Source organism: Canis lupus, chromosome 27 (assembly GCF_003254725.2).
Source record: "Canis lupus dingo isolate Sandy chromosome 27, ASM325472v2, whole genome shotgun sequence".
Lineage (NCBI taxonomy): Eukaryota > Metazoa > Chordata > Mammalia > Carnivora > Canidae > Canis > Canis lupus.
In genome coordinates, this window is record NC_064269.1 from 45,428,867 (window position 1) to 45,455,755 (window position 26,889).

Genomic DNA, 26,889 nt, shown 5'->3' on the forward strand with positions numbered 1-26,889 from the left:
GTTATAGGGAGAGAAAGAATCACCACCAGACCTCCCCTGAGCACAAAGCTCAATCTCACAACCCATGAGATCATGACTTGAGCCAAAATCACTAGTTGGATGCTTAACTGAGCCACCCAGGCACCCCTAAATTGTCCCTATTGATATTATTATTGACTGATAGGTTCTCAAGACTTCCATCTTGCTGTTTTAAAACTATTTTTCATCATTCTTCCATAAGAAACATTTTTGGGGGCAGCCCGAGTGGCTTAGCGGTTTAGCGCCACCTTCAGCCCAGGATGTGATTCTGGAGACCCCCGGGATCGAGTCCCACGTTGGGCTCCCTGCATGGAGCTTGCTTCTCTCCCTCTGCCTGTGTCTCTGCCTCTCTCTCTCTCATAAATAAATAAAATCTTAAAAAACATTTTTTCTAAAAAATGTCAGTCACATGTTCTAGTTTAGTAGTTGCATTTCCATATAATATTTGAAGTAAAAAATTTTTGAATCAATTTTAAATTAAAATCATTAGTAAACCCCAGATTTGACAGGATACTGGTAAGATGGTGTTTCAGTGTCTCCTTTTGTGCTGGTGGGGCAAGGGCCGGTGGACTCTGCTCTGGCCTGGCTTCCTTGATTGTCCTGGCAGTTGTGACACCAGCATGGTCGGCATCAGCTCTATTCCCAGTGCATACTAGTATCACATCCTTAAAATGCATGAAAAAATTGATTTCTGACTTCTGGATTCCCAGCTGCAACCACTCCTATTGTGGCATGAATTCCTCACTAAACAAAAACCAAATTTTTTTTTACTATTTCAGCTAATTTTGTTATAGGAACTTAGTTCTTAGCTGAGTGCCCTTTAGGGTGTTCCCAGATTTATCTCCTTGGAACCAAAACAAAGTATCTTCCACAGATCAGTTGTGTTCCAAAACTTGGTACAGTGGACAGTGTTAATCCACTTCTATTTTTGAAACTATTATTTGACATTAACACTTGTTAAGCCCCATGGGTAACAGCTTACACAACAATCCCCCTACTCGGTGAGCTGCTTGCTTCAAATTGGAGCATGAAAAGAAAGCTGGCAGGGCAAGATTTAGGGAAAAGGAAGTCACAAATTGTCAACGAGGATTAGTCTCAAGACTCTGTGGAACTTTGCTCTTTGACATTTGGAAACATCCAAAGTGCTTCTCTTATTAAACAGTAATGTCTTCTGTCTCTAAACCAACTCCTGTCATTGGGGAAGGAAAGGGATCTTAATTTTATAAACAAGTAGCTCTTCTAAGGATTCCGTTTTGCCATAAAATAACATTCTCTGAGAGGTTTTAACAGAACTGAGAAAATAACCCAGGGTTGGACTCTTGGAGGTCGACCTTCAGCCTGTAATCTTCCTAGAGAGGTGAATGGCCTGTGTCATTAAATTGTTACGCAAGGGTTGCTTTTGGAAGAAATGCTACTGGACCTTCTCTGGGGGGCGGGGGGGGGGGCGGTGCAGCTGGATTCTAGGCCAACTGGGAATGAGACAGAGCTCTTGAGTGTCCCTTCCCTCATTGGGTGTTCTGTAGATGGGCCTGCGGATCTGTTTCCCTGGCCTCCTGCTTTTCCCTGGGGTTTTTTAATGAACAATTGTGCATCTGTTCCAGTCCCCTCTCTGCTGCCAGTGCTCACTCCTAGTTTCCTTAGGCAGTTTTAGCAAAACCTTCAGTGTGAGATGGACTGTGAAGTACTAGCCAAGAAAGCAGCTGGAAAACCCCCAGATTTGGCTATTATGTGCTGGAATCCCAACCCCTTTCCGCTTTCATGACATGCATAGAAATTCAGATCCCCTTGAGAAGTCTTCAGGTTTGGAAAAGCACTACCTGCTTCTACAGTTTTGGATTTGAACCCCGTTCTGGACAACAAATGACAAGGAGTAGCTCTATTCTGTCCAGCTAACGCTAGTTAGAATTTTTTTAAAGCAGTGGAGTCAGTTCCTTGGATTGGATTCAAGGTTTTTGCTCTGGGGAGGAATTGAGTCTGCAGTAGGAAGGCAAAGATGTCCAAGCGAAGCCTGGCCTGTATGTGCCCCAAGAACAAAGATGAAGACTGATTAACTCGGACTCAAGTTCTCAGTAAGTATTAAATACCAGCTGTTTGCCTAGTTACTTTGCCTAATTACTAATAGTGGCAAAGAGGAAAATATAGCTTCCAATGCTCAGAGTTCATAGTAAGGAAAAACAATATAGAAAAATTTGACTAAAGTGTTAGAAAGAACATGTGTAAAGTAGTAGAAAGCTATTTTTTTTTATTCCCTCCCTGCAAGAAGGTGGGGTGTGTCAGCCTTGGTTGGGACAGACCTGGCTGTGCAGACCTGGCCCCTCATCAATTTGGGCCTGCAATCTGCAGCCTCTTGCCATTCAGTGATCTCTTTGCCTGTTTTTTTCTGAGTCCTTGATGCAGCTTGAGTCCCTATTTCCCCTTTCCCCCTGGTTCTGCTCCCACTAGGCTACACTCTAGGGATGAAGACAAAGCAAACTACCACTAGTCATCCTGTCCAGTGTGGTACCGAGAGGATGTTTCCTAGAGACAGCATAGGTCTGCAGAAACTGGAGTGTGCTTTGGGAGAGGCCATGGTCTGAGTCTCGACTATCTTCTTGTGGTCACATAACCTACTGTGCTGGTTCTGAGAGTAGTCTCTGGACCACGAGTATCACCAGGGAATTTGTTAGAAATGCAAATTCTGGCTCCGATGCCAGACCTACTGATGCAGACCGATGTGGGTGTCAGCAGTCTGTTGTAATAAGCCTTCCTGGTGGGTGTGATACAAGCTGAAGTTTGAGAACACTGACCTATGGGAATGGCCCTGGCATTTACACAGATGCTGTTGGCCACAGCTCATCTGAGCAGGCTGTTCATTCAAACTGGATGCACATCCTTGCATTCTTATAAACTAAAACTCATCCCACACTCTGCTGGTTAACATGGATAAAGGTGAAGGATGTTTCTCTAATCCAAGCCTGGGGGAGGATTGCAGACCAAGAATAGCTGCAAAATTGAGAAAGTCCTTCACTGCCCACCTTGCTCCATCCCAGTCCTGCCTGAGGACTGAGACACCTTGCCTCTTCTCCCATGCTCCTCCATCAGACCTCACTCCAAGTTTCTGTATCTTCTCCCATCTTCTGCGTGTTGGGTGTTTGGGGAGGAGCAGTCCAAACTTAACCAACCGTTGTGGCCATCCAGTCACATCAAGACCCTCCCTTCTGTTCAGCAAATCCTGTGTACTGCCTGTGACCTCTCCCACAGCTGCTGTTGTGACTTATTTAGCAAATTTTAGTGAGTTATGTTTGGCTTTGCAGTGCTCTAACCAATGGTTAACCAGTGTAAGCTGCTCATTTAGGATTTAAAAATCTGGGCTTTGGGGCACCCAGCTGGCTCAGTCAGTGGAGTATTCAACTCTTGATCTCTTGAGTTGTGAGTTCAAGCCCTAAGGTGTAGAGATTACTTAAAATCTTAAAAGAAGCGAGACAAAATAAGACACCTGGGCTTTAAAAAAAAAAATCAGATGGGGCAGCCCTGGTGGCCCAGCGGTTTAGCGCGCCACCTTCAGCCCAGGGTGTGATCCTGGAGTCCTGGGATGGAGTCCCACGTCGGGCTCCCTGCATGGAGCTTGCTTCTCCCTCTACCTGTGTCTCTGCCTCTCTCTCTCTCTCTCTCTGTGTGACTATCATAAATGAATAAAAATTTTAAAAAATCATTTAAAAATAAATCAGATGCTTTAACACTACCCCAGAGACTTTTTCATTGGTCTGGGGTACAGCCTGAGCATCAGGATTTACAAAGCTTTCCTGGTAATTCTATCGCACAGTCAACATTGTAAACCACTCTCTAAAACCAATGGCTTGCAGACTTTAACAGCTGGAGAATCTTGTTAAGATCAGATCCTGGTTCACTGGATCTGAGCTGGGTCCTGAGATTCTGCTTGCTTAACAGGCTCATTGCTCTTTAAAGCAGTAAGGGGGGATCCCTCCCTGGGTGGCTCAGGGGTTTAGCTGCTGACTTGGGACCAGGGTGTGATTCTGGAGTCCTGGGATCGAGTCCCACATCGGGCTTCCAGCATGGAGCCTGCTTTTCCCTCTGCCTGTGTCTCAGCCTCTCTCTCTCTCTGTCTCCCATGAACAAATAAATAAAATCTTAAAAAAAAAAAAAAAATGAAAGCAGTAAGGTCTTAAACCCATCCTTGTATTCCAACGCTAATGATCTGACCTTGTTTTTGTTGTTGTTTTTTGTTTTGTTTTTAAGATTTTATTTACTTATTCATGAGAGACACAGAAAGGCAGAGAAACAGGCAGAAGTAGAAGCAGGTTCCATGCAGGGAACCCGATCTGGAGTCTCCAGGATCAGGCCCTAGGCCAAAGGCAGCACTAAACCACTGAGCCACTCTGGCTGCCCCCTGACCTTGTTATTTAAAGAGGGAGACCACCTTGCATGGTCCTCTAACTTTGTGCTTTTCCAGACCTTCATTTTTTTTACTTTCCTACCAGTAATGTCCTCTCACCAAAGGTGACTTTCCCTTGTGCTTTGCATTTACAGCCTCTCCTATGTGCATGCTGATCACATGCTATCAATTAGTCTCTCCTCCTTTCTTCCCTACCTGTAAATGTTCCAGTTTCCTCATTTAAATATTACATATTTATCTCTCTTCATTCAGACTTTAAAGGTGTTTTGTTTTGTTAAGAATTTATTTATGGGATCCCTGGGTGGCGCAGCGGTTTGGCGCCTGCCTTTGGCCCAGGGCGCGATCCTGGAGACCCGGGATCGAATCCCATGTCGGGCTCCAGGTGCATGGAGTCTGCTTCTCCCTCTGCCTGTGTCTCTGCCTCTCTCTCTCTCTGTGTGACCTGGGATCGAGTGTGACTTTAATACTTTAAGTTAAAAAAAGTGTGACTTTTTTTTTTTTTTTTTTTTTTTTTATGATAGTCACAGAGAGAGAGAGAGAGAGACAGAGACACAGGCAGAGGGAGAAGCAGGCTCCATGCAGCGGGAGCCTGACGTGGGATTCGATTCCGGGTCTCCAGGATCGCGCCCTGGGCCAAAGGCAGGCGCCAAACCGCTGCGCCACCCAGGGATCCCAAAAAAAAAGTTTAAAAAAATACTTTGTTAAAAAAAATACTTTGTTTAAAAAAAGAGAGAGAGAATTTATTTGACAGCACAAGTAGGCAGAGCAACAGGCAGAGGGAGAAGAGAAAGAGAAGCAGGCTTCCCGCTGAGCAGAGCCCCAGTGTAGGCTCCATCCCAGAACCCCGGGATCATGACCCAGGCTGAAGGCTTAACTAACTGAGCCACCCAGGCACCCCTTAAGTTTATTTTTAATAATATTTGCACATGGGGCTCAAACTCAACCCCAAGATCAAGAGTGGCATGGTGTTCTGACTGAGCCATCCAGGGGCCCCATCTAAACTTTAGCATTTTTTTCTCTACTGCAATGTGGCTTCTTCCCCACCTTTCTAGAACTCATGACTTCCACAGAGCCTCTGCCAGACCCCTTTCACAGCCCTTGCATCCTCTGCCTGGCCTCTGACTGATAGTTGGATCAATCCTGACTTAGAACTGGTTCTCACGGGTGCTCACAGGGCCAGCCCTCGTGGTTACCTGCTCTCAATTCCCGTAGGTGTGCTCGCCTCCTTTCCCCTCCTCTTCTCTCCTCTTCATGTACCTTCTCTAGGTGATTGTTATCTTCACCTGCAACCTCAGTTGCCCCTCTATGCGGTCGACCTACATCTTCAATTCAGACTTTTTGCCATGCTCTGGTTACCCTTTCCAAAGTTTCTGCTGGACATGGACGCCATGTGGCCCTGTGGCCATTGTTCTATGATTTTTATTTGCCACTGTTTTAAATTTTTACCAAAGTGATTTGCAATTTTATTTCCTACATCTTACATCTTATTTTTCACATCATTTCCCTCCAATGTCATCCATTTATGTTTAAATGTAATATACTAGCTTCATTGCTCATCTCTCTCTTCCTTTTTATCATGATAAAAATACATACATACCATTTTAACCATTTTTTTAAAGATTTTATTTATTTATTAGAGAAAGATCACAAGCAGGGAGAACAGCAGAGGGAGACGGAGAAGGAAAAGCAGACTCCCCACCGAGCAGGGAACCTGATGTGAGGCTCGATCCCAGGACCCTGGGATCATGACCTCAGCCAAAGACAGATGCTTAACTGAGCCACCCAGGTGCCCCCACTCAGTTTCGGGTGGTGTGGGGTTTTTTTTTGTTTTTTGTTTAGATTTTATTTATTTGGGAATGGAATTTTTTTAGCCTCCAAAAGGAATAAAATTCTGCTACCTGTTACTTCAGTTGCATTAAGTACATTCATGTCATCGTGCAGCCGTTACTACTATCCATCTCCAGAAGTTTTTTATCTCATAGTGAAGCTTTGTACCCATTAAACTAACTCCCCTATCACCTTTCTCCCCCAACCCCTGGTAACGACTTTTCTGAGTCTATGAATTTAACTATTCTAGGTACCTCAGGTAAGTGGAATCACACATCTGTACTTCTTTGTCTGGTTTATTTCACTTAGCATGTTTTCAAGGTTCATCCATGTTGTGGCATGTAGCAGAATTTTATTCCTTTTGGAGGCTAAAGAACATTCTATTGTGTGTATATACCACATTTTGTTTATCCATTCATCCATTAAAGGACATTTGGATTGTTTCACTTTTTAGCTATTGTAAATAATGTTGCGATGGACATGAGTGTGCAGATATGTGTTTTAGGTACTGCTTTCAGTTCTGGGTATATACCCAAAAATGGAATTGCTGGATCATATGGTAATTCTGTTTTTTTTTAACTCTTTGAGGAACTGCTATATCGATTTCCATAGCCACTGCCCCATTTTACGTTCCCAGCAGCAATGCACAAGAGTTCCAGTTTCTCCACATCCTCGCCCACACGTGTTTTCTGTTTTTTGATAATACCACCCTCACAGGTGTGAGGTGATAGCACTCTTTCTTTCTTTCTTTTTTCTTTTTTTTTTTATAGCACTCTTTCTTGTACACATTGCTTCCTGTTTTGTGACTGCCACTTGAAACTCCACAGCCAGCCAAACCTTTCTTCCCTCTACTCTCCTTACTTACCCACTCCTGATGCTCCTAGTTGGGATGATAATACATCTTTTCCTGCTGATCCATGTTTCTTTTTTTTTAAAGATTTTATTTATTTATTCATGAGAGACACAGAGAGAGAGGCAGAGACACAGGCAGAGGGAGAAGCAGGCTCCATGCAGAGAGCCAATGTGGGACTCGATCCCGGGACTCCAGGATCATGCCCTGGGCAGAAATCAGGCGCCAAACTACTGAGCCACCCAGGGATCCCCTGATCCATGTTTCAGACAATATTTGTCCCTGGCATGTTTAACTGGCTGCCAAGCCCTATAGGTTCTTCACAGAAATCTCACATCCCCCTGCATGCAGGTTCTCATTTTATTTCTTGCCTGACTTACTGTGATCTCTCAGCCTGTCCAAACCACTTGGTGTTGCCATAAACCTGAACTGTGCCCTGTAGGCCCCTCCTCCACATCCTGGATCAGCTTTCCATTGCCCACCAAAGGGAGAGGAATAGGTTCTCACATAGCGAACACTTATTATGTGCCAGACACTTAATGCTGAATGTACTAAATGTATTGAATGCTCTACATCTAAGTATGAGTCTCATTTCATAGATGAGGACACAGGCCCAGAGAAGTAATTTGCTTAAGGTCACTCAGCTAGTAAATAGTAAACTGGAATTCAAACCAGTTCAAAAGCGGGCTTACATCAAATCCCATTCTCAGGCATTGTGCTCTACTGCCCCATGGCAGTCCTATGAAGTGGATATTTCAATCCCCCTTTTTTTGTTGTTGTTTTTTTAAGATTCTATTTATTCATGAGAGACACGGTGGTGGTGGGGGCAGAGACACAGGCAGAGGGAGAAGCAGGCTCCATGCGGGGAGCCCGATGGGGACTCGATCCCAGGACTCCAGGATCATGACCTGGGCCGAAGGCAGAAACTTAACCACTGAGCGACCCAGGTACCCCTCAATCCTCCCTTTGATGAAGAAAGGCATTTAAATAACTTGCCTAAAGTGAGGTAGTTATTAACTTGGAAGCTGGAATTTGAACCTGGGTCTCTGACATCAAAGTCTGTCCTGTGCTAATTCATCTCTTCCAAATTCTTGGCTGGGAAAAAAGTCCTCTACCTTTGGGACCCAACATGTTACCAGCTTTATTCTCCCCGCTACTAACTCGTCCCTTCCCCCAAATTACACAATTGCCACTAAAGAGAAGCTGGAGTTCAATTCTACCTCTGCCCTCAGTCTTCAAGCCCAAAACCCATGACTACTTCCTGAACCCTTTCCAGCTCTATAAGCTGGAAGAGATCCTCTGCTGCAGCCCTGAGCTCACAGCTCTGCCAGAACATCTGTGAGTGCCATGACTGCCCCATCCACACTGCAGCCTCCCGATGGCAGAGCACAGACAGAATCACTGCAACAGGCAATCCCTGTAGCTGGAAGAGACTGTGAATCTGAGAAGCAGATGTTACCTTCTGGCCCCAAAAGTCTGGCAGACATGTTTGCATTGCATTGATTTTCCAGTGTTTGTCCTCCCCTTGGACTTCCAGGTCACTGAGTGGGTGGTGAATGTCCTGTCACCCTCGCCCTCAGGCTGCTTTGAACAACGCCTTGGCAGCTTGAATTTTTGTCCCAGTCATACCACAATCAAGTAAACAGCCACCTGCTTGCCACCTGAGGAGGTAGGACTGGGCTTGGCTAGGCTGCACAGTGGCCTCACGGAGGCTCCATTCAAATCCAGTCTGCAGTGTGGGAGGTGGGAGAGAGGCTGGGGACCTGGCGTAGAGGAGGATGGATTCGTGACCACCTTCCCTCCCATCCTGCCCCAGGTGTAAGGGCTGTGTGGGCATGAAGAGAGAGGGCCCATAACAAAAGAGGATTGTAAACCAACCCTTCCTGCAACTCAGCAGTGATCTGGCCTGTCTTGGCATCCAGAGAAGGTGGGAGGTTCCTTACTAAAAGCAGGTAAGTGTCTTGTCTGCATCAAGCTTAGAGTTGGTAAGGAAAGATCGTCTAGCAAACAGCTGGGAAAGAGGTCAAAGCAGCCAGTGGGAAAGGGTCTCATTTCAGTTGCTGCACACAGTAGGAAAGAGGTAGGCAGAAGGAAGTGGCCACTCCCTGATAATAGGATATCCCAGGCACTGCTAGTGTAAGGGGGCTCAGCCCTGAAGAACTCCCACCTGCCCTGCTAATTAGAGAAGGTGAAGAGAGAATGGTCCTCTTCCCTGAGTGTCTCAGTGTGAAGAAATGAGGGCAGCTGAAGAGAATGACAAGATTGACAGCAAAGTTAAAGGGGGTAATCACCCTCGTGGTTCATTGATTCCAACATCTCTTTTGAATGTCTCTGCACCAGGCTCCAGGGGTAAAACCCTAGGACTGTCTTGCCTCTTCCAGTAACTTCTTCTGATTGGGGGTGGAGTCCAGCAAGCAAACCACTATAATACAACGCGGAATGTGCTATATCTGGGTATTAAGTAGAATCACAGAAGAGGACTCATCGCCAAGATTTCAGAGGCTTAAGAAGGGCTTAGGGGAGGAAGCCCAAAAAACAATTTGTAATTCTTCAGGTAGAGATGAGGAAAGAGTGTCCTAGGCAACAGGACAGCATGTGCAAGCCTCGGACACAAGAGACTGTGATGTGTTCCAGGAAGCGAGAGTTCCCGATGGCTGGCAGGGAGAGTAGGTGAGGGAGTGATTTGGGAGACACGGTCAAGTAGGAAAGTCGGGTTTAGGCCAGGGCAAAGGGTTGGGAATCTGTCCTAAGAGTGGTGGGAAGTTAGCAATGCCCTTTAGATGGGAAAGTGGCAGACCGGCAGTTGGGCCCAGACTTGCCCTTCTGTTTACTTGGCCATGTTGGTAAAGCTTGGATTTGAGGGGAGGCAGAGTGAGGAGGCTGTCAGGTGCCCTAGACTGTAGGTGACGCCCAAGCGATCAAGCAGCGGCTTGTTTGCCTGTAAGAGACTTAGGATAGCTTTTATCTACCCATGATGGACTTATTTAGCCCTGCCCATTATGGACCAATAATTTTGTAAAATACAATAAAATTGAATTACTGTAGGTGCCTGGGTGGCTCAGTTGGTTAAGTGTCTGCCTTCAGCTCAGGTCATGATCCCGGAGTCCTGGGATCGGGCCCCGCATTGGGCTCCCTGCTCAGTGGTGAGCCTGCTTCTCCCTCTGCCTGCCACTCTGCCTACTTGCACTCTCTCTCTGTCAAGTAAATAAGATTTAAAAAAAAAAAAAAAAGATTTTATTTATTTATTCATGAGAGACACACACAGAGAGAGAGAGAGAGAGAGAGAGAGAGGCAGAGACAGGCAGAGGGAGAAGCAGGCTCCATGCAGGGAGCCCAACGTGGGACTCGATCCCGGGTCTCCAGGATCACACCCTGGGCTAAAGGCGGCGCTAAACCGCTGAGCCACCCTGGCTGCCCAATAGGTAAGATCTTTAAAAAGCAATCGTTTTCTGTGCTTTTCAAATTTTCTAATTTTTTTCTAGTACTTTCAATACTTTAAGAAGTAGTATAATGGTTCATTATTAACAACAACAACAACAAAACCAATCACTACCCAAGCATCTGTTAATTGGCTGTCTCCTAGGATGGGTGACAGTTTTGCCATTAGGCGCAGTGCATCTGGACAAGACAGGGTAGGTGGGCCAGCTGGGCACTGCCAGGTGGACTCCCTCCCGAACCCACCAGGACCTGTCTGCTCTTTGCCCAAGATTATCCTTAGCCAGCTTCTTGTTTGCAAAACAGAGCTTGCAGTAGGGTGGGGAACAGGACACACCACCCCTTGTGTATACACACACATACACACATGCACTCAGGGCAGAGATGCTTCTGGAAATAGCCATCTAAGGGGTCCAAGAACTAGTCTGGTCCACTCACTGGCAAAATGGTGTCCCGCCTGCCAAGCGAGGGGTGCCTCCCCGCTGACTTCCCAGAGTCTTGGCTTCTCTGCCAGAGCCTCTGGGCAGCTCCCTTTCCGAAAATTTCGGTCCCTCAGCGCCTCAGGTTTGAGGCCGTCACCAGCTCCACAGTCGCCAAGTCCAGGTTCTTTTTTCTTTAAAAAGTTCTCTCCCAAGGACGCCTGGGTGGCTCAGAGGTTTAACATCTGCCTTAGGTTCAGGGCATGATCCTCCAGTCCCACGTCAGGCTCCCCACATGGAGCCTGCTTCTCCCTCAACCTGTGTCTCTGCTTCTCTCTGTGTCTCTCATGAATAAATAAATAAATAAAATCTTTATTAAAAAAAAATATGGCAGTCCCCACCAGGTGAGTGGTGCGGGAGACGGGGGTGGCTCCTGGAAATGGGACAGTGAAGAGATCCAACAGTTGTACCACTGCATACCACCCTTTGATGCCTGAGGACATGCAAACACATAGCATTTGCTATACATCCAAATTTCCTCCTTTTTAAAAATTTTTCTCAATGTAACCTCTACCACCAACATAGGGCTTGAACTCAACAGCTCCAAGATCAAGAATTGAGTGCTTTACCGACTGAGTCAGCCAGGCAGCCCTAAGTTTCTTCTTTCTAATATGGTTCAATAATCACATGTCAAGTTATAAATGCATTTATCTTCCCAATGTGATAACTTAATGTCATGACCAGATATTGCATCCAGAGGCAATGACAGGGAGCCTCTGTTATCCAGATAAAGTTGTGGGGTTTTGTGTGTGTGGTTTTTTTTTTTTTTTTTGCTTTTTTATATATTCAGCCCTTACCCTCCTTGGTCCCAAAGAGTTCCAGGTGCAGATCCTCATAATTCTGTGTATCAGTGCTTAAAGAATTAGTATTACTACTGCAGTACTCCCAAATACTCTATTTTTCTAAATTCTATTTAGAAAAAAAAGAAATATTATTGTTCAGTAGTCCTAGAACACTCCTTAAGTGATAAGACTAAATAATTTAGGGATCCCTGGGTGGCGCAGCGGTTTGGCGCCTGCCTTTGGCCCAGGGCGCGATCCTGGAGACCCGGGATCGAATCCCACGTCGGGCTCCCGGTGCATGGAGCCTGCCTCTCCCTCTGCCTGTGTCTCTGCCTCTCTCTCTCTCTCTCTCTCTCTGTGTGTGACTATCATAAATAAATAAAAATAAAAAAAAAAGACTAAATAATTTAGGGGCACCTGGCTGACTCAGTCAGAGGAGCCCACAACTCTTGACCTTGGGGTCCTGATTTCGAGTCCTACATTGAATATAGAGATCACTAAAAAATAAATAAACTTTAAAAAAAGGAGAGCTATGGGGTGCCTGGGTAGCTCAGTTGGTGAAGCATCTGCCTTCGGCTCGCGTCATGATTCTGGGGTCCTGGGATCGAGCCCCACATCAGGCTCCCTACTCGGTGAGGAGTCTGCTTCTCCCTCTGCCTCTCTACTGCTTGTATTCTCTCTCTCAAAATAAATAAATAAAAATCTTTAAAAAAAAAAAAAGAGAGATAATTTAGTGAGTGTCCATTTGTATACTAAATTCTTTGGCAAAATAGGGACCTCCTTGGTCAGGCAAATGGCTGCCTCAGGGCCTGGCTTGCTGGAAGAATTTCCCTGTCCAGGGACCCTTCAGGTCCCACATGGAAAGAAGGAGGGCGTGAGGAGGTGAGGAGGAGGTGCTGTATCACTCTGCAAGCCTTCCAGCAGGGCTAGAGCCAGGAAACCTAGACTGAGAAAATGGGAACCTTGGTTTTGCTCTCAACTATATCCCTGCTGCCTGGAACTGCAGGCACACAGTAGGCACTCCACGAGCATTTGTAGAGTGACTGACACTTGGGCTGTCACTTAGGGATTCAGCAAATCTGGACCCTGATGCCAAGTGTGGGATTTTATGGTGACAACCCCTTTAAAACCTTCACTGGCTGATTGTCAGTTTCCTCTTTGTTGACTCCAGTTGCTAATGCATTCACCGGTGCCAGAAATGTTGTCTTGTCGGCATGGTCTTTGAATATTAAGTCTGTTCAAGGGAACTGCTGGGCCTGGGACTTCCAGTGGCCTGGCCCAGTCTTGGGGTGGGGGGTAAAGGTGGAAACCTGCAATGCCAAGTACATGACATGGCAACAGGTGAATGCCCTTGAAGGTTGGAGAGATTATCACATCCCATTATCACACTTGCCTCATGCAAGTGCTAATGACCCAGCGACTGGGGTGTCCCTAATTTCTCTCGCTTCTCTTAAATACCCCTGTTCCAAAACCAGTGAACCACAATTTATAAACTAGTAATTTAGTTCTAGAAAAAGCAGGGAATATGGCTGCAAGATTCTCAATTATTTGAATCTCTGATTTCAGACTGACAGGGTTTTATACATGTGCTGTTTCCTTTTTTTTTTTTTTTTTTTTTTTAAGGATTTTATTTATTTATTCATGAGAGACACAGAGAGCCAGAGACACAGGCAGAGGGAGAAGCAGGTTCCGTGCAGGGAGCCCAATGCGGGACTCCATCCCGGGACTCCAGGATCACATCCTGGGCCGAAGGCAGATGCTCACCCACTGAGCCACCCAGGAACCCCCCCTTTTTAAAGGATTTTATTTGTTTCCTATTCATTTTTAAGGTGGCCACCTGGAATCACAATGAATCTTTCTCTCCTAACCATAAGTGTTTCAAAGAACAGGGGGCACATTTTAATTTCCTGACCCCAAGTTTCCTAAAGCTCCAGCTCTTGGAGGACAGGGCTGGAGCCTTCAGAGATGACTGGTAGCATGGCACAAGCCCCTAGCCCCCCAGCCTGGGCCCTGCTCTCTCTCTGCTGAATCCATGCATTAGGGATTCTGTAATTTGCAAATCCTCCGTCCCTTTGCTAGTTTGGGGATAATTAAGCCCCTTTGGGTGGGTGTATCAGATATACATTCTAGCAAGTTCAGCAATAATGACCCAGTTGATTGACAGGACAGTTGACTGTCACGGAATCCAAAGATTCCGTTCTGTCACTGGAACCTGGGATTTTAAACAACAGCAGACTTTCTCCATCTTCTGTTTTTCTTCCAGATGTGCTTGCTTCAGTTTTCTGCTTCTTTCTCTGCAAACCAGCTTCCTATTTCTCCAACAGATCCAATTTTTACATGTTCTAGGTCCATAAAACCATTCTTTCAGTTTCTCAGACCAACAATTTACTCCTTGAGTGTCTCATCGGGCAATCCTGTTGGCCTGTCTTCAACATACATCCATAATTAAACCACTTTCCCCGGGATCCCTGGATGGCTCAGCGGTTTAGCACCTGCCTTTGGCCCAGGGTGTGATCCTGGGGTCCCCAGATTGAGTTCCACGTCAGGCTCCCTGCATGGAGCCTGCTTCTCCCTCTGCCTGTGTGTCTGTCTGTCTGTCTGTCTGTCTCTCTGTCTCTTATGAATAAATAAAATCTATAAAAAATATTTAAAAAAAAAATGAATCCTGGGAATCCCTGGGTGGCTCAGCGGTTTGGTGCCTGCCTTTGGCCCAGGGCGCGATCCTGGAGTCCTGGGATCGAGTCCCACGTCAGGCTCCTGGCATGGAGCCTGCTTCTCCCTCTGCCTGTGTCTCTGCCTCTCTCTCTCTCTCTTTCTCTCTATGTCTATCGTGAATAAATAAATAAAATCTTAAAAAAAAAAAAAAAGAATCCTTTCTTGGTCAAGCCACCAAACCCCTACCTCACTGGCATTTCCTATCTTCCTTCCCTTCCAAATTTTCTTTTCTCTAGAGTATTTATCACTATCTAATTTCTTTAGGGGGGCACCCAGGTGGCTCAGGTCATGATCTCAGGTCCTGGGATCAAGCCCCAGGTCAGGCTCCCTGCTTAGTGGAGGCCGTGCTCCTTCTGCCCCTCCCCCTGCTTGTGCTCTCAATCTCTCTCTCTCTCTCAAATAAATAAAATCTTTAAAAATAATAAGAAGAATTTCCCTAGGATTCACTTATTTCACTTATTGTCTCTCTCCTCCTGTAGAATCTAAGCCCTTAAGAACTAGGATTGTACTCTTTGGGTCACTGCTGTATCCCCAGACCTGGAACAGTCAGTGCCTGGCACTCAGTCAATTTTTTTCTGAATGGATCAATACATACCAAGAGAAAGATTGGTCTCTCTCTTTTCTTCCCCCAAACAATATAGTGGCAGACAACAGAAAATTACTGGCAGCCTCAGGGACCAATGAGGAGCCTGGAAGTGGAGGGGGACCCTAAAGCAGCTTGAAGGGAGCCTGGAGGGCAGAGGCGGCTGGGAGCAGCAGGAGAGCTCTTCCTGACCCTGCCCCGGCAACCAGGACTCCTCCCCAGAAGCTGTGATGATGATGATGATGATAATTAATAATAATGCAGCTTTGACTTTTTGACACCCCGTGGTGCTTTCCTTCCGTGTCCATTATAAATAAGTGCAGAGACTTCAAGAGTCTAGTCTTTGTACAGGATCATAGCAAGTCTAGAAAACACATTTTAAGAGCCAAAAAGTGACCTCAGAACATTTCAAGTGCTTTATCACAGTTCCGGACCCCGTGAGAGGGGTTCCTAGTCCGTAGCAACTTTTCTTAAAATCTTTGCTTCTAGCTGTGACACCCGCAGCCGCCGCGGGCCCTGTCGCCTCTGCGCTGAGCCCGGGACGCAGCCGCCTCGGCCGAGAATGTCCGCTCAGGACTCGAGGTAACTGCCGGGGCCGCCGGGCCGGGTGCTGTGGTGACGGCGCAGCAGCCGCCTGCTCCTCCAGACCCCTGAGGCCGGGTGAGAAGCCAGCCAGACTCCGTTTCCCCTCGTAAACAAAATACACACGTAAAATTTCTAATCGTTTGAACTGCATCTTCTCGGGTGGCAAAATTCCAGTCACACCTCTGTTTGCACAAAGTTGCTCGTTCGTTCGGGTGTGAGAGACTCTATGATCTGTTCTTAACTATTTCCAGCTAATCTACCTGCAAATATTTTGCCCACAATGTGCCCCTGGCTTGAAAAGACAAGAAAATATCACTGGGTTCCAAGGAGACTGAGGAGGCTTGACCTTCTGGCCGGGGCCCCCGCGGCGCAGGTCGCAGGTCGCGTGGAGCGTGGAGCGTGGAGCGTGGCTTTCTCTCACTTGTGCCGGAATCAGACGGTCTCAGCACCTGAGCCGGCGATCTTGTGACGACCACAAGCCCTCACTGACAAAAATGCGTGTTCTCTTATTATAGATAATAGCTACCGTTTACCACGTGCGTTAACTTTTTGATCCTCACAAAATCCTTTGAGGCCAGTTTCCAGAGGGGAAAAACTAAGGGCCAGACAAGGGAGGGAGCTTGTTTAAGTGAGCGGCGGAGCCGGATTCAAATCCTGCCCTGCCTGAACTTCAGCCGGAAATAAAATAGCAGCCTGTGGACGACTCCTCCACACGTGGCTCTGAAGGCAGGGACCCGCCAGACAGCAGGCCCTGGGTGGAGGCTCTGAGGAGAGCCGAGGACTGCCCGCACCTGGAGGGGCCCAGGGCACAGAGTTGGCACTCTGGGCCTCCTTCCCAAAAGCCTTTCCGGCATCCTAGCCTGAGGATGTATTCCCCGGGGAGAGTCAGGACACGATGCTCCACCCCGTGAGCGCGATGCCCGGAGGCCAGGCCAAACCCCCTGCCCCCAGGCCCTCACCTGTCTCTGTAACTGGTCCCGGGGGAGGGGGGCGGAGGGAGCCCCAGGCTGGCCTTAGGAGGTGCTGCCCTCGGTGGGGGTCTCTACTGTGGAGCTGAAGCCCCAGGAGGGGCAGCTCTTCCTGTTCCTCGCCCCTCCCACTCCCACCCGCCTGGCTGGGCGCCGCCTGCTGAGTCAGCCCCCTCCAAACCCCTGCGTCTCTCATTCCTCAGTCATTCCGTGGCCCCCTCCTCCTCGCCGCCTAGTGTCACAGCAAAACTCATCAATGGAGGTGTGGCAGGGCTTGTTGGGGTGACCTGTGTGTTCCCCATCGACTTGGCCAAGACTCGGCTGCAGAACCAGCATGGAAAAGACATCTACAAAGGAATGTATGTACTGGGGAGGGGCTGGGGTGCATAGGGAGGGGGGACCCTGGGGAGGGATGTGGGGCCTCATCCCTTCCAGTTTCTATCTAGGAGTGCGGACATTGTGGGGTGGAGTGGGGTGGGGGTGTGCCCGCAGGGTTAGGGCACCAGGTTGGGGTGGGGGGCTGATGCAACAGCCACCGCTCACCACTGACTGCCTTTTGTGCCCTCTGCTTCCAGGATGGACTGCCTGATGAAAACTGCCAGGGCAGAGGGCTTCTTGGGCATGTACCGAGGTGGGCTTATCATGTGTCCTGGGGGGAGGCCTGCTTGGGCCAGATGAGAAAAGAGGGTACAGCCCATGGTACCCTGGCTTATAGAACATTGGGAAATGGTATTTCTTTTGCCCAGGGAACTCCTGGGGTGGGGCCTGGGCTACCAGGTGATCCAAAGCGACATGTGCTTTTCACAAGCCCTCTTGTTCCTTGGTGGAGACAGAAGCAGTTATGGTGAGGTTTTGGGGCGGCATCAAGTCCCGGTTTCCATTCTGGTACTGTTACTGTCTGAGTCATGCTGGAAGCAAGTGGTCTTCTGCACACACCCCCCCCCCCCCCCCCCCCCCGCCCCTTCAGGGTTGTCAGGGTATCAGCCCCTGAAAGCAGAAGGGGAAGAGGCTGACAGGGAAGAGGTGGAAAGGGTTTTGAGCTCCTTACAGGGAGTTACTGTGTGGCTCTTCCCTGACGCTAGCCAGTGCTATCTGAGCCCCCTGCAGTGGCCCCATCCAGGGCGCATAAATAGCCATGATTAGGGCTTGAAAATGGGTGCAAAGTTCCTTCAGTTAAGAAGGAGCTGAAATTCTAGTGCCCCTGAGAAATAGAATGAAATAAAAACTGCTGTGGCTCAAAAATTGCCAGTGGGACTGGCTAGTAAAGCACAGAGGAATGGAGACTGGCCCCCCGTCCCCTCAGACCTGATTATTGGGGCCTGATTTGGGAACTGTTCACTTACTGTGGGAGATGGGCAAGATGCACAAGGACAAAAAGAACTTCCTAATAACTGCAGCAATGAGCCCATAAAGGAAACACAGGCCTAAGAAGAGGAAATGTGGAGGGAGGAGAGAAAGTAGGAAGATGAAAAAGCCTTCCATATTTCTATAAAATAGGCCAAAGAGCCCTCCTCAACATCCCTCCCCGACTAGACCCCAATTACTCCCAGAAACCTGCCTGGCTAGGTCTGAGAATAGGTTGTCTACATGAGTGGCAGACTCAAAGAATTGTGAATTTTAAGTAATTTATCTTTAAGTAAACTCTACACCAAACATGGGGCTCGAACTCACAACCCTGAAATCAAGAGTTACAGGCTCCACTGAGTGCACTAGCCAGGTAACCCAAGAAGTGTTACCTTTGAGATGGCCTTAACCCGTCCTCGTTTTTTCCTTCCAGGGGCTGCAGTGAACTTAACCTTGGTCACTCCAGAGAAGGCGATCAAGCTGGCAGCCAATGATTTCTTTCGGCAGCTGCTAATGGAGGATGAGTATGTCCAGGCAGGGGCCGTGGGGTGGAAATCCCACACACTGTGGGGGACAGGACAGGGGGAGGACTGTGCCATTTACCTGTCTGTATGTATATGAATATGTGCACACAAATGGTGGAAGGTTAGTGTACGTTTTGGCAAGTGGAAAGTGAAAGGAGAGAATGAGCTGCTATAATGTGAAAGTTCTACGTGACAGACAGACCATTATAGACTAGACGTACATTCACCAACAGCTGATGAACATGTTTCTTTCATTTTTTATTGAGATATCCCTGCAGCACAACACTGTGTAAGTTCATACAGTGTATAGTTATGCATCGTATAATGACTTGATACACAATTTACCACGACGAGTTTTATTTTTTTTAATTTTTTTATTTATTTATGATAGTCACACAGAGAGAGAGAGAGAGAGGCAGAGACATAGGCAGAGGGAGAAGCAGGCTCCATGCACCGGGAGCTCGATGTGGGACTCGATCCCGGGTCTCCAGGATCGCGCCCTGGGCCAAAGGCAGGCGCCAAACCGCTGCACTACCCAGGGATACCTACGACGAGTTTAGTTAACGTCCATCACTTCATGTAGTTACCCAAAGAGTTGTTTCCTCCTTGAGATGAGAACCTTTAGGATCTGTTCTCTTGGCAACTATCAAATGTAGTGTAGAGCAGTGTGACCCATTGTCATCATGCTGCATTCCATCCCAGTGCTTACCTTATAACTGGAACTTTGTGCCTACAGAGCACCTTCCCCTAATTCCTGTCCCAGGGAGGGCTTGATAACCACAAATCTCTTTTTCTGTGACTTTGATTTTATCTGGATTCTGCATGTCAGTGAGATCACTATTTGTTTTTCTCTGACTTATTTCTCTTAGCATAATGCCCTCAAAGTCCATCCATGTCTCAAATGGCAGGATTTCCTTCTGCTTTATGGCTGAGTAATATTGTATGGTGTATATACACGTTTTCTGTATCCATCCAACTGCCCATCAACACACAGGCTGTCTCCAAGTTTTGGCTGTTGTGAACAATGGTGTAGTGAATGTGGGGGTGCAGATAGCTCACCGATTGCATCTCCTTTGGATGCACACCCAGTAAATGGAATTGCTGGATTGTAGGGGAGTTCTGTTTTTAATTTTTTTTTTAATTTTTTTTTTTTTTTATTTATGATAGTCACACAGAGAGAGAGAGAGAGAGAGAGAGAGGCAGAGACACAGGCAGAGGGAGAAGCAGGCTCCATGCACCGGGAGCCCGACGTGGGATTCGATCCCGGGTCTCCAGGATTGCGCCCTGGGCCAAAGGCAGGCCAAACCGCTGCGCCACCAGGGATCCCTGTTTTTAATTTTTTGAGGAAACTCCCTACTGTTTCCCATAGTGGCTTCACCAATTTACTTTTCCACCAACAGTGCACAAGCTTCCCCTTTCGTGACAGCCTTGCCAGCATTTATCATCCTTAAAAAAAAAAAAAAAGTGTTTATTTGTGAGAGAGAGACAGTGGGGTGGTGTGGAGAGACAAAGAGAATAAGAGAAAGAGAAAGAATCTCCAGTGGACTCCCCACTGAGCATGATGCCCAGTGCTGGGCTTGAACGCAGGACCCTGACATCATGACCTGAGCTGAAACCAAGGGTCCACTGCTTACCTGACTGTACCACCGAGGCGACTTATTGTGTCATTTAGATACCAGCCATTCTTTTTTTTTTTTTTTAAGATTTATTTATTTGTCCATGAGAGACAGAGAGAGAGAGAGAGAGCCAAAGACATAGGCAGAGGGAGAAGCAAGCTCCCCGTGGGGACCTCAATACGAGACTCGATCCTGGGACTCCGGGATCGTGTTCTGAGCTGAAGGCAGACGCTCAACTGCTGAGCCACCCAGGTGTCCCAATACCAGCCATTCTGACAGGTGTGAGGTGCTATCTCACTGTGGTTTGGATGTGCATTTCCCTGATGGTTGGTGATATTGAGCATATTTCATGTATCTGTTGGTCATTGGAATATCTTCCCTGGAAAATATCTTTTCTGGTCCTTTGCCTGTTTTTTTAATTGGATTATTTGTGGTGAGTTTTGTTTTTACTATTGAGTTGTATGAGTTCTTTATCTATTGGGTATCAACCTCTTGTCAGACGTGTGATGTACAAGGATCTCCCCCCACACAGGCTGCCATTTCATTCTGTTGGTGCTTTCCTTTGCTCTGCAGGAGCTTTTCAGTTTGAAGTGGCCGCGCTTGTCTCTTCGCTCGTGTTCTTGTGCTTTAGGTGACCAGTGTTAAAGAGCTACCCCATGTTTTCTTCTAGGAGTTCTATGGTTTCAGGCCTTACATTTAAGTCTCTAATCCATTTGAGTTCATTTTTGTGAGTTGTCTAAGCTGGGGGGTCTACTTTCACTCTTTTCCGGGTGAATGATTTCTCAGCACAATTTATCGAGAAGACTGTCATTTGTCCACTCAGTGTTCTCAGCTCCCTCATCACCTATTAGTTGAGTGTCTCTATTTCTGGGTTTCCAATTCTGTTCCCTTACTCTGTGTGTCTGTTTCTATGTGGGTTTTTTTTTTTTTAATGTATTTATTCATGAGAGAGAGAGAGAGAGAGAGAGAGAGAGAGGCAGAGACACAGGCAGAGGGAGAAGCAGGCCCCATGCAGGGAGCCCAACATGGGACTTGATCCCGGATCCCCAGGATCAGGCCTTGGGCCAAAGGCGGCACCAAACCGCTAAGCCCCCCCCCCCCACCCACCCCCACCCCCGTTGCCCTTGAGATACTGTTCAAGGGGTCAGGGACAATCCAATCCCTGCAATAGGTAGTTTCAACCTTGATGAAGGTGCTACCTCCCTGGCAGCCTGCTTTAAATTCAGTTTCATGTTTTAAGGAGGCTGAGTCTAAGCACCAGGTGATGACTCACCCCACCGGGTGAGCAACAGCCAATCTGAATGAGGCTAAACACCTTGCACAGAAGGTCCTAACCAAAAAAAAAAAAAAAAAAAAAGAGGTCCTTGGGACTTTGGTGGGTGGGCCAGGGTAGGGTGGCAGGGCTGGCCTGTCACTGAAGGAGCCTAACTCATGGTCCCACAGGCTGCAGCGGAATCTGAAGATGGAGATGCTGGCCGGATGTGGAGCTGGAATGTGCCAGGTGGTGGTTACCTGTCCCATGGAAATGCTCAAGATTCAGCTGCAGGATGCTGGGCGCTTGGGTGAGGCCGATCCTGACTTCACATGGGATTAACAAAGGGCTGTGATCACAATACATTTCTCTACATTCTGCACTCATTTCTAAACTGTATGATTTAGTCAGCTTTCCAGTCAGTAGGAGTCTTTTTTTTTTTTTAAGATTTGAAAATTAAAAAAAAAAAAAAAAAGATTTGAAAAATTTTAAAACTAATCTGTACACCCAATGTGGGGCTCAGACTCACAACCCTGAGATCAAGAGTTGCATACTCCAACTGAGCCAGCCTGATGCCCCTATAAGTCTTTTTATTTTATGGTTACTATTCTAGATTTCAACACTCCCAGTTCTAGAACAAATAGCAGAAATGAGAAACTTGATCCACAGGGACAGAAAACACCCCAATACCTCTATTACATCATGGTGACCTTTAGGCTTGAGGTGCCAGCAGCCTGCTCACAAACACTTCAGTGGATACCATAGTATGCTCTGGAAGGCTGGCCTGTAGAGGGAAGGAATAATAAAGGACAGGAGAACCATTTCTGTTCTTTTTGTTTTCTCTGGAAGAGAATTTTTTGTTCCTTTCCTAAATCCTGGTCCTGGTCCTCTCAAATACAGAATGCTATAGGAACCAAAGCATGTATTAAGAACCATGGGGAGCAGCCTAGCAGAAGGGAGGCCAGCCCCATGAGGTGGGATGGGGGCTTCTCTTTGGAGGTAATTGCAGTACCTACATTAAATAAGCCAACGTGTGGTGTGCCTAAGGCAGCACCTGGCCAGGTCCTCCAGCCCACGATTGCACTCACGTCATGTTAGAACTCAACCAGCTTTCTAGGTTGGGTCAGAATCACCTGAAGTACATCAAACTGCAGCAAGAATAAGGCTTGGGCCCTGGGAAGCCCCTGTGTTGTGATACACAAAGAGTAAATGCTCTGAAACATTTTGTTTTTTGACTCGGGTTAAGTGTTAGTATTCCTAAATCATGTAAAAAGAAGAGAAAGATGGGCTATGAGTGAATGGTTGAATGACGTCCATCTAGAGCAAGTAATGGGGAGAACTGCGTTCACTGGTGAACGACCCGGCTCACTGTTGCTAGGACGCTATTGCCATCACCAGCTGCTCAGCGTGAGCTATTGCCCTCCTGGCTACCACACAAAATGGGGACATGAAATCACTTCCTTTGAGCAAGGGCTTAGAGTCTAGACAAAGCTTCTCAAAGTGGTGAGAATTATATTCACACAATTTCCGTGCATTGAATCCTGCGGTCATTGATGGGACTCACCCACAGCAGAAATGCTGTACTTGAAATATTTCTTAGGTGTTGAACATATTAAGTGATGGGTTCTGAATTATTCAACTAAAATGAAAACTCAGGCTCTACAAAATGATACAAAATACAAAATACATAAACGGCTGCCCATAAATGGACTATGGGCTGGGAGGCGGGAGGCACACTTTATTCAGTAGGCAAAAGTAGGACTGCGACGCCCCAAGTGCCAGCAGACGAAGCTATGTGAGTAGGCTCAGAGGTGGTTTAGACATGGTTTAGACCCAGATCAAGAACACAGCTCTAACAAGAGGATAAGAAACTGGGGGCTGGAGCAGGTGTTGCTCTAGTTCCCTATTATGGGGGCTGCACAGGCCTTGGGAAGTGCCCCATGACATACTAGAAGACACCAATCTTAAAAACATTGCCTTAGAGCTAAAAACAAATGTTCTAAAATGAAGACAATCTGGGGCACCTGGCTGGCTCAGTGGGTGGAGTACGTGACTCTCGATCTTGGGATCCTAAGTTCGAGCCCCATGTTAGGTGTAGAGATGACTTAAAGATAAAATTAGGACGATCCTCAGAAATCTAGGAGGGGTGTCAGTGTCCCCCCTGAGCCGCAGGGCTGGGAGGCGGGAGGCACATTCCCGGGGAAGTGCTGTGCAGGCCTGCTGGGGCCTGGGTTGTGATGGGCTCTGTCCTCTCCCTTTCAGCAGTTTGTCAGGGCTCGGCCTCAGCACCTTCCTCCTCCAGCTCCTACACTGCAGGTTCGGCTTCCACCCACAAGCGCCCGTCTGCCACCCTTATTGCCTGGGAGCTACTCTGCACCCAGGGCCTGGCTGGTCTCTACAAGGGTCTGGGTGCCACTCTCCTCAGGTGAGGCTTTCCTCCTGAACATGGGACATGGAAGGGCCCTGGGGAACGAGGACAGGGCACAGAGGGCGGGGCCCTGCTGCCCCTTCTGTCCTCACATCCTTCCTACAACACTCAAACCCCAGAAAGCAAATGACTTCCGTGCTTCCTCTTTGGTCCAGAACTGGGCAGAACTGCGAGGATGGGCACCCGGGAGACCACCTGGAGGCCCCTCCTCCCGCAGCCAGACCATAGGAGCACTGATGTTCTGTGGCCCAGAGGCACCTAAGGATGCTCTGCCTAAAGAGGACTTTGACCATTTATGAATGAACGAGCGCAGAGACCCCTCGTTTGACTTTGCTATCTAGCCAAAATCCTTAAAGTGGATCAGGAGTGTCCCAGGCCAGGTGCTAGTTTTCTCCCATCACCTGGTCAGTAGATAAATGAACTTCACCTTCCTGCTCGCTCCCTGCTCCCAACACTTAGCTTATATAGCTTGTCACCAGTCACTGGCTCAACCCGCTGGCTCCCACCTTAGCCCACCTGTCCTCACAGTGTGCCCCCAGTCTCTGCACCTGGGGCCTGCAGGTGCTGGGGGCGCGGAGTGAGGCAGGGGCAGCCCCAGCAGTCCCCTTAGGCCACTGCCTGCCGCCTGTCACTCTACACCATCACAGGGCCAGGGAAGGAGCAGTAAATGCAGGCTTATGTGACCATCAGCCAGGCCCTGGCACTTAGGGGCCTTGCGGGGTGCCCCGCAGCAGCAGGCTCAGGGTGCCCTCTTCCTCTCCTGCAGAGACATTCCCTTCTCCATCATCTACTTCCCACTGTTTGCAAATCTGAACAACCTTGGTTTCAACGAGAGGACTGGGAAGGCTTCCTTTGCTCATTCCTTTATGTCAGGCTGCGTTGCAGGTTCTGTAGCTGCTGTTGCAGTAACGCCTCTGGATGGTAAGTGCATCAGAGATGGAGGGCTTCCAGGGTCGACTCACGTCACAGATGAGGTCACCGGACAGCTGTCTGGGATACATACTAAGCTCCAACCACAAAACCCCTGTGGGTCACCACCTGTGGCCACTGGCAGAGGCTCACCAAGGGTCCGCCAGACACAGGGGCCCAGGGGACCCTCGCTCACTCTCTTACCCCTGATGAGTCTCCTCCCCTTCTAGGTGGTCTCATTAGCTTTTCCTCCCCCACTGGAGGGTTTCAACCCTGAGGCTAACGGTGGTGGTTGAGGGGCCTGAGCAGAGCCCGCAGCCTCTAACTTTAGTGCTGCACCCAGCTCATCTATCACACCCAGCGGCCCCTTCTGCAGCCTGAGTGACCTGAAGGATTGTGTCATTTCTTTTTTTTTTTTTTTTAAAGATTTTATTTATTTATTCATGAGAATACACAGAGAGGAGAGAGAGAGGCAGAGACACAAGCAGAGGGAGAAGCAGGCTCCATGCAGGGAGCCCGACGTGGGACTCGATCCCGGGTCCCCAGGATCACGCCCTGAGCTGCAGGCAGCGCTAAACCGCTGAGCCACCGGGGCTGCCCCGGATTGTGTCATTTCTGATTCGTTTTATGAATGAGGCCCAAAGAGAGGAAGACCTTCTATCACGGGCCACACAGCAGCAGATCCCGCCTCGGGATTTGGTTCTGTGGATACTGGCTCTAACAGGCAACAACTTCATGTTGGAAACATTCACCTCTTTTTTTTAACTTTTTAGTTTTGAAAACTCGAATCCAAACACTGAAAAAAGGCCTAGGAGAGGACACCTACAGTGGGATCACCAACTGCGCCAGGTGAGCACCGCAGCAGCTCTTTGGAGGCTGAGGTGGGAACGGTCCCCTGGTCCCCTCCACCCCACCACACTGAGCTCTGGATTTCCTTGAAATCCGTTCCTTCCACTCACCTCTCAAAAGAAACAGGGTGTACTGGGAGCTTCTCTTCCTTCACATCCCTACAGCATCTTTCTCCCAGAGTCCAGCTGGAACCCCGACTTCCCATGGCCTGGACACAGCTGCTTAGTAACCAAACTGCACATGACGGATGGGACAAGGCTTCTCACGTCTGGGAGCGTGCTCTTGCTGTGCAAACTGACATCTCTTCCATGGGAGACACGCAAATGTCAGAGGGGAGCATATCACAATACCGTTCACCGTGCGCTCTGGCCAATCGGCTAACAGGCCTCTTCTCTCCACAGGAAACTTTGGATTCAGGAGGGACCATCTGCCTTCATGAAGGGAGCAGGCTGCCGGGCCCTCGTCATCGCCCCTCTCTTCGGGATTGCCCAAGGGGTCTACTTCATTGGTATTGGGGAGCGGATCTTAAAGTGTTTTGAGTAGAGGTGGCGGGAGCCCAGGCCCCTTGCTGCCAGAGCCTGTTCTACTCAGAGGGTCGAGCAGGATGGCCCATTCCTACTTTGTCCTCGTAGTGCTACCTCAGCCTCTGAAGAAACACTCTCACCCTAACAAGCGAGCTGGGTCCGGTCCCACAGCCCTTCGTGGTATCCACGTTCATTTTCTTTGAGGCCACAGCTCCCTGGGAGCCTCAGAAGCCTCCAGCTGCCTGCTTGTCACCAACAAAAATAGTCCATGGGTGGTTTGTATTAACTGTAGGTCCTTAACACGTAGTAAAGATAGAAGGGCTGTTCTACATTTTGCATTTTTACTTCACACTCAAACTCTACATACTTGTGGTTTGAGGATTTAGTTTTTTGTTAATTCTGAGTTAAATAACTTAGTTCTTGCACTGATTTTGGGGAAAAGGAGGCTCAGAAGTTCAAGGGGACCATGAAAGCCCTGAGTCAGTACCTGGTCTGAAGCCAAACAAATCTTTTCAAATTGAGGATGGCTGCTGGGGGTCTAAGTGATGGTCTGGGCCAAGTCAAGGCCACTCCCGGCCCCGCCCCTCCCACTGCAGCATGGCTCGCACAGAACGTCCACGCAGCACGGTTTTAAATAAAATGGATTTTAAAATGTCATGTTTGTCATCAGTGGGAGAAGCCGATGGGCTGCAGTGAATGGTTTGCCCTCTACTGTCCCATCCCTCTCAGAACCGACCTATGTCAAAACGGGCAGACACAGTTTCCCACCATGGGCTCTTGGCAGGGCTGCTTGGAGCCACCGGGATGG

The 26,889-nt window shown here is 48.1% G+C and overlaps 1 protein-coding gene across 4 annotated transcripts; it reads left to right on the forward strand.

Annotated features, from left to right (window-relative positions):
• Window positions 1-1,526: 1,526 nt before the first annotated feature.
• Window positions 1,527-26,736, forward strand: SLC25A18 (solute carrier family 25 member 18). 4 transcript variants are annotated; one of them, XM_025461594.3, is made up of 12 exons: window positions 1,532-2,087; window positions 8,626-8,757; window positions 8,905-9,040; window positions 15,572-15,664; window positions 16,839-16,994; window positions 17,211-17,266; window positions 18,413-18,503; window positions 21,563-21,681; window positions 23,637-23,796; window positions 24,566-24,720; window positions 25,482-25,557; window positions 25,959-26,736. In XM_025461594.3, exons 4-12 carry the CDS (start codon window positions 15,645-15,647, stop codon window positions 26,098-26,100), a joined length of 975 nt encoding a protein of 324 aa, XP_025317379.1. In that variant the 5' UTR covers window positions 1,532-2,087; window positions 8,626-8,757; window positions 8,905-9,040; window positions 15,572-15,644; the 3' UTR covers window positions 26,101-26,736. The 4 variants fall into 4 exon arrangements, with proteins under 4 accessions (XP_025317380.1, XP_025317379.1, XP_025317377.1 ...); XM_025461592.3 differs by having other exon boundaries at window positions 1,537-2,087; window positions 23,634-23,796; XM_025461595.3 differs by lacking the exon at window positions 24,566-24,720 and having other exon boundaries at window positions 1,527-2,087; window positions 23,634-23,796.
• The last annotated feature ends 153 nt before the right edge of the window (window positions 26,737-26,889 follow it).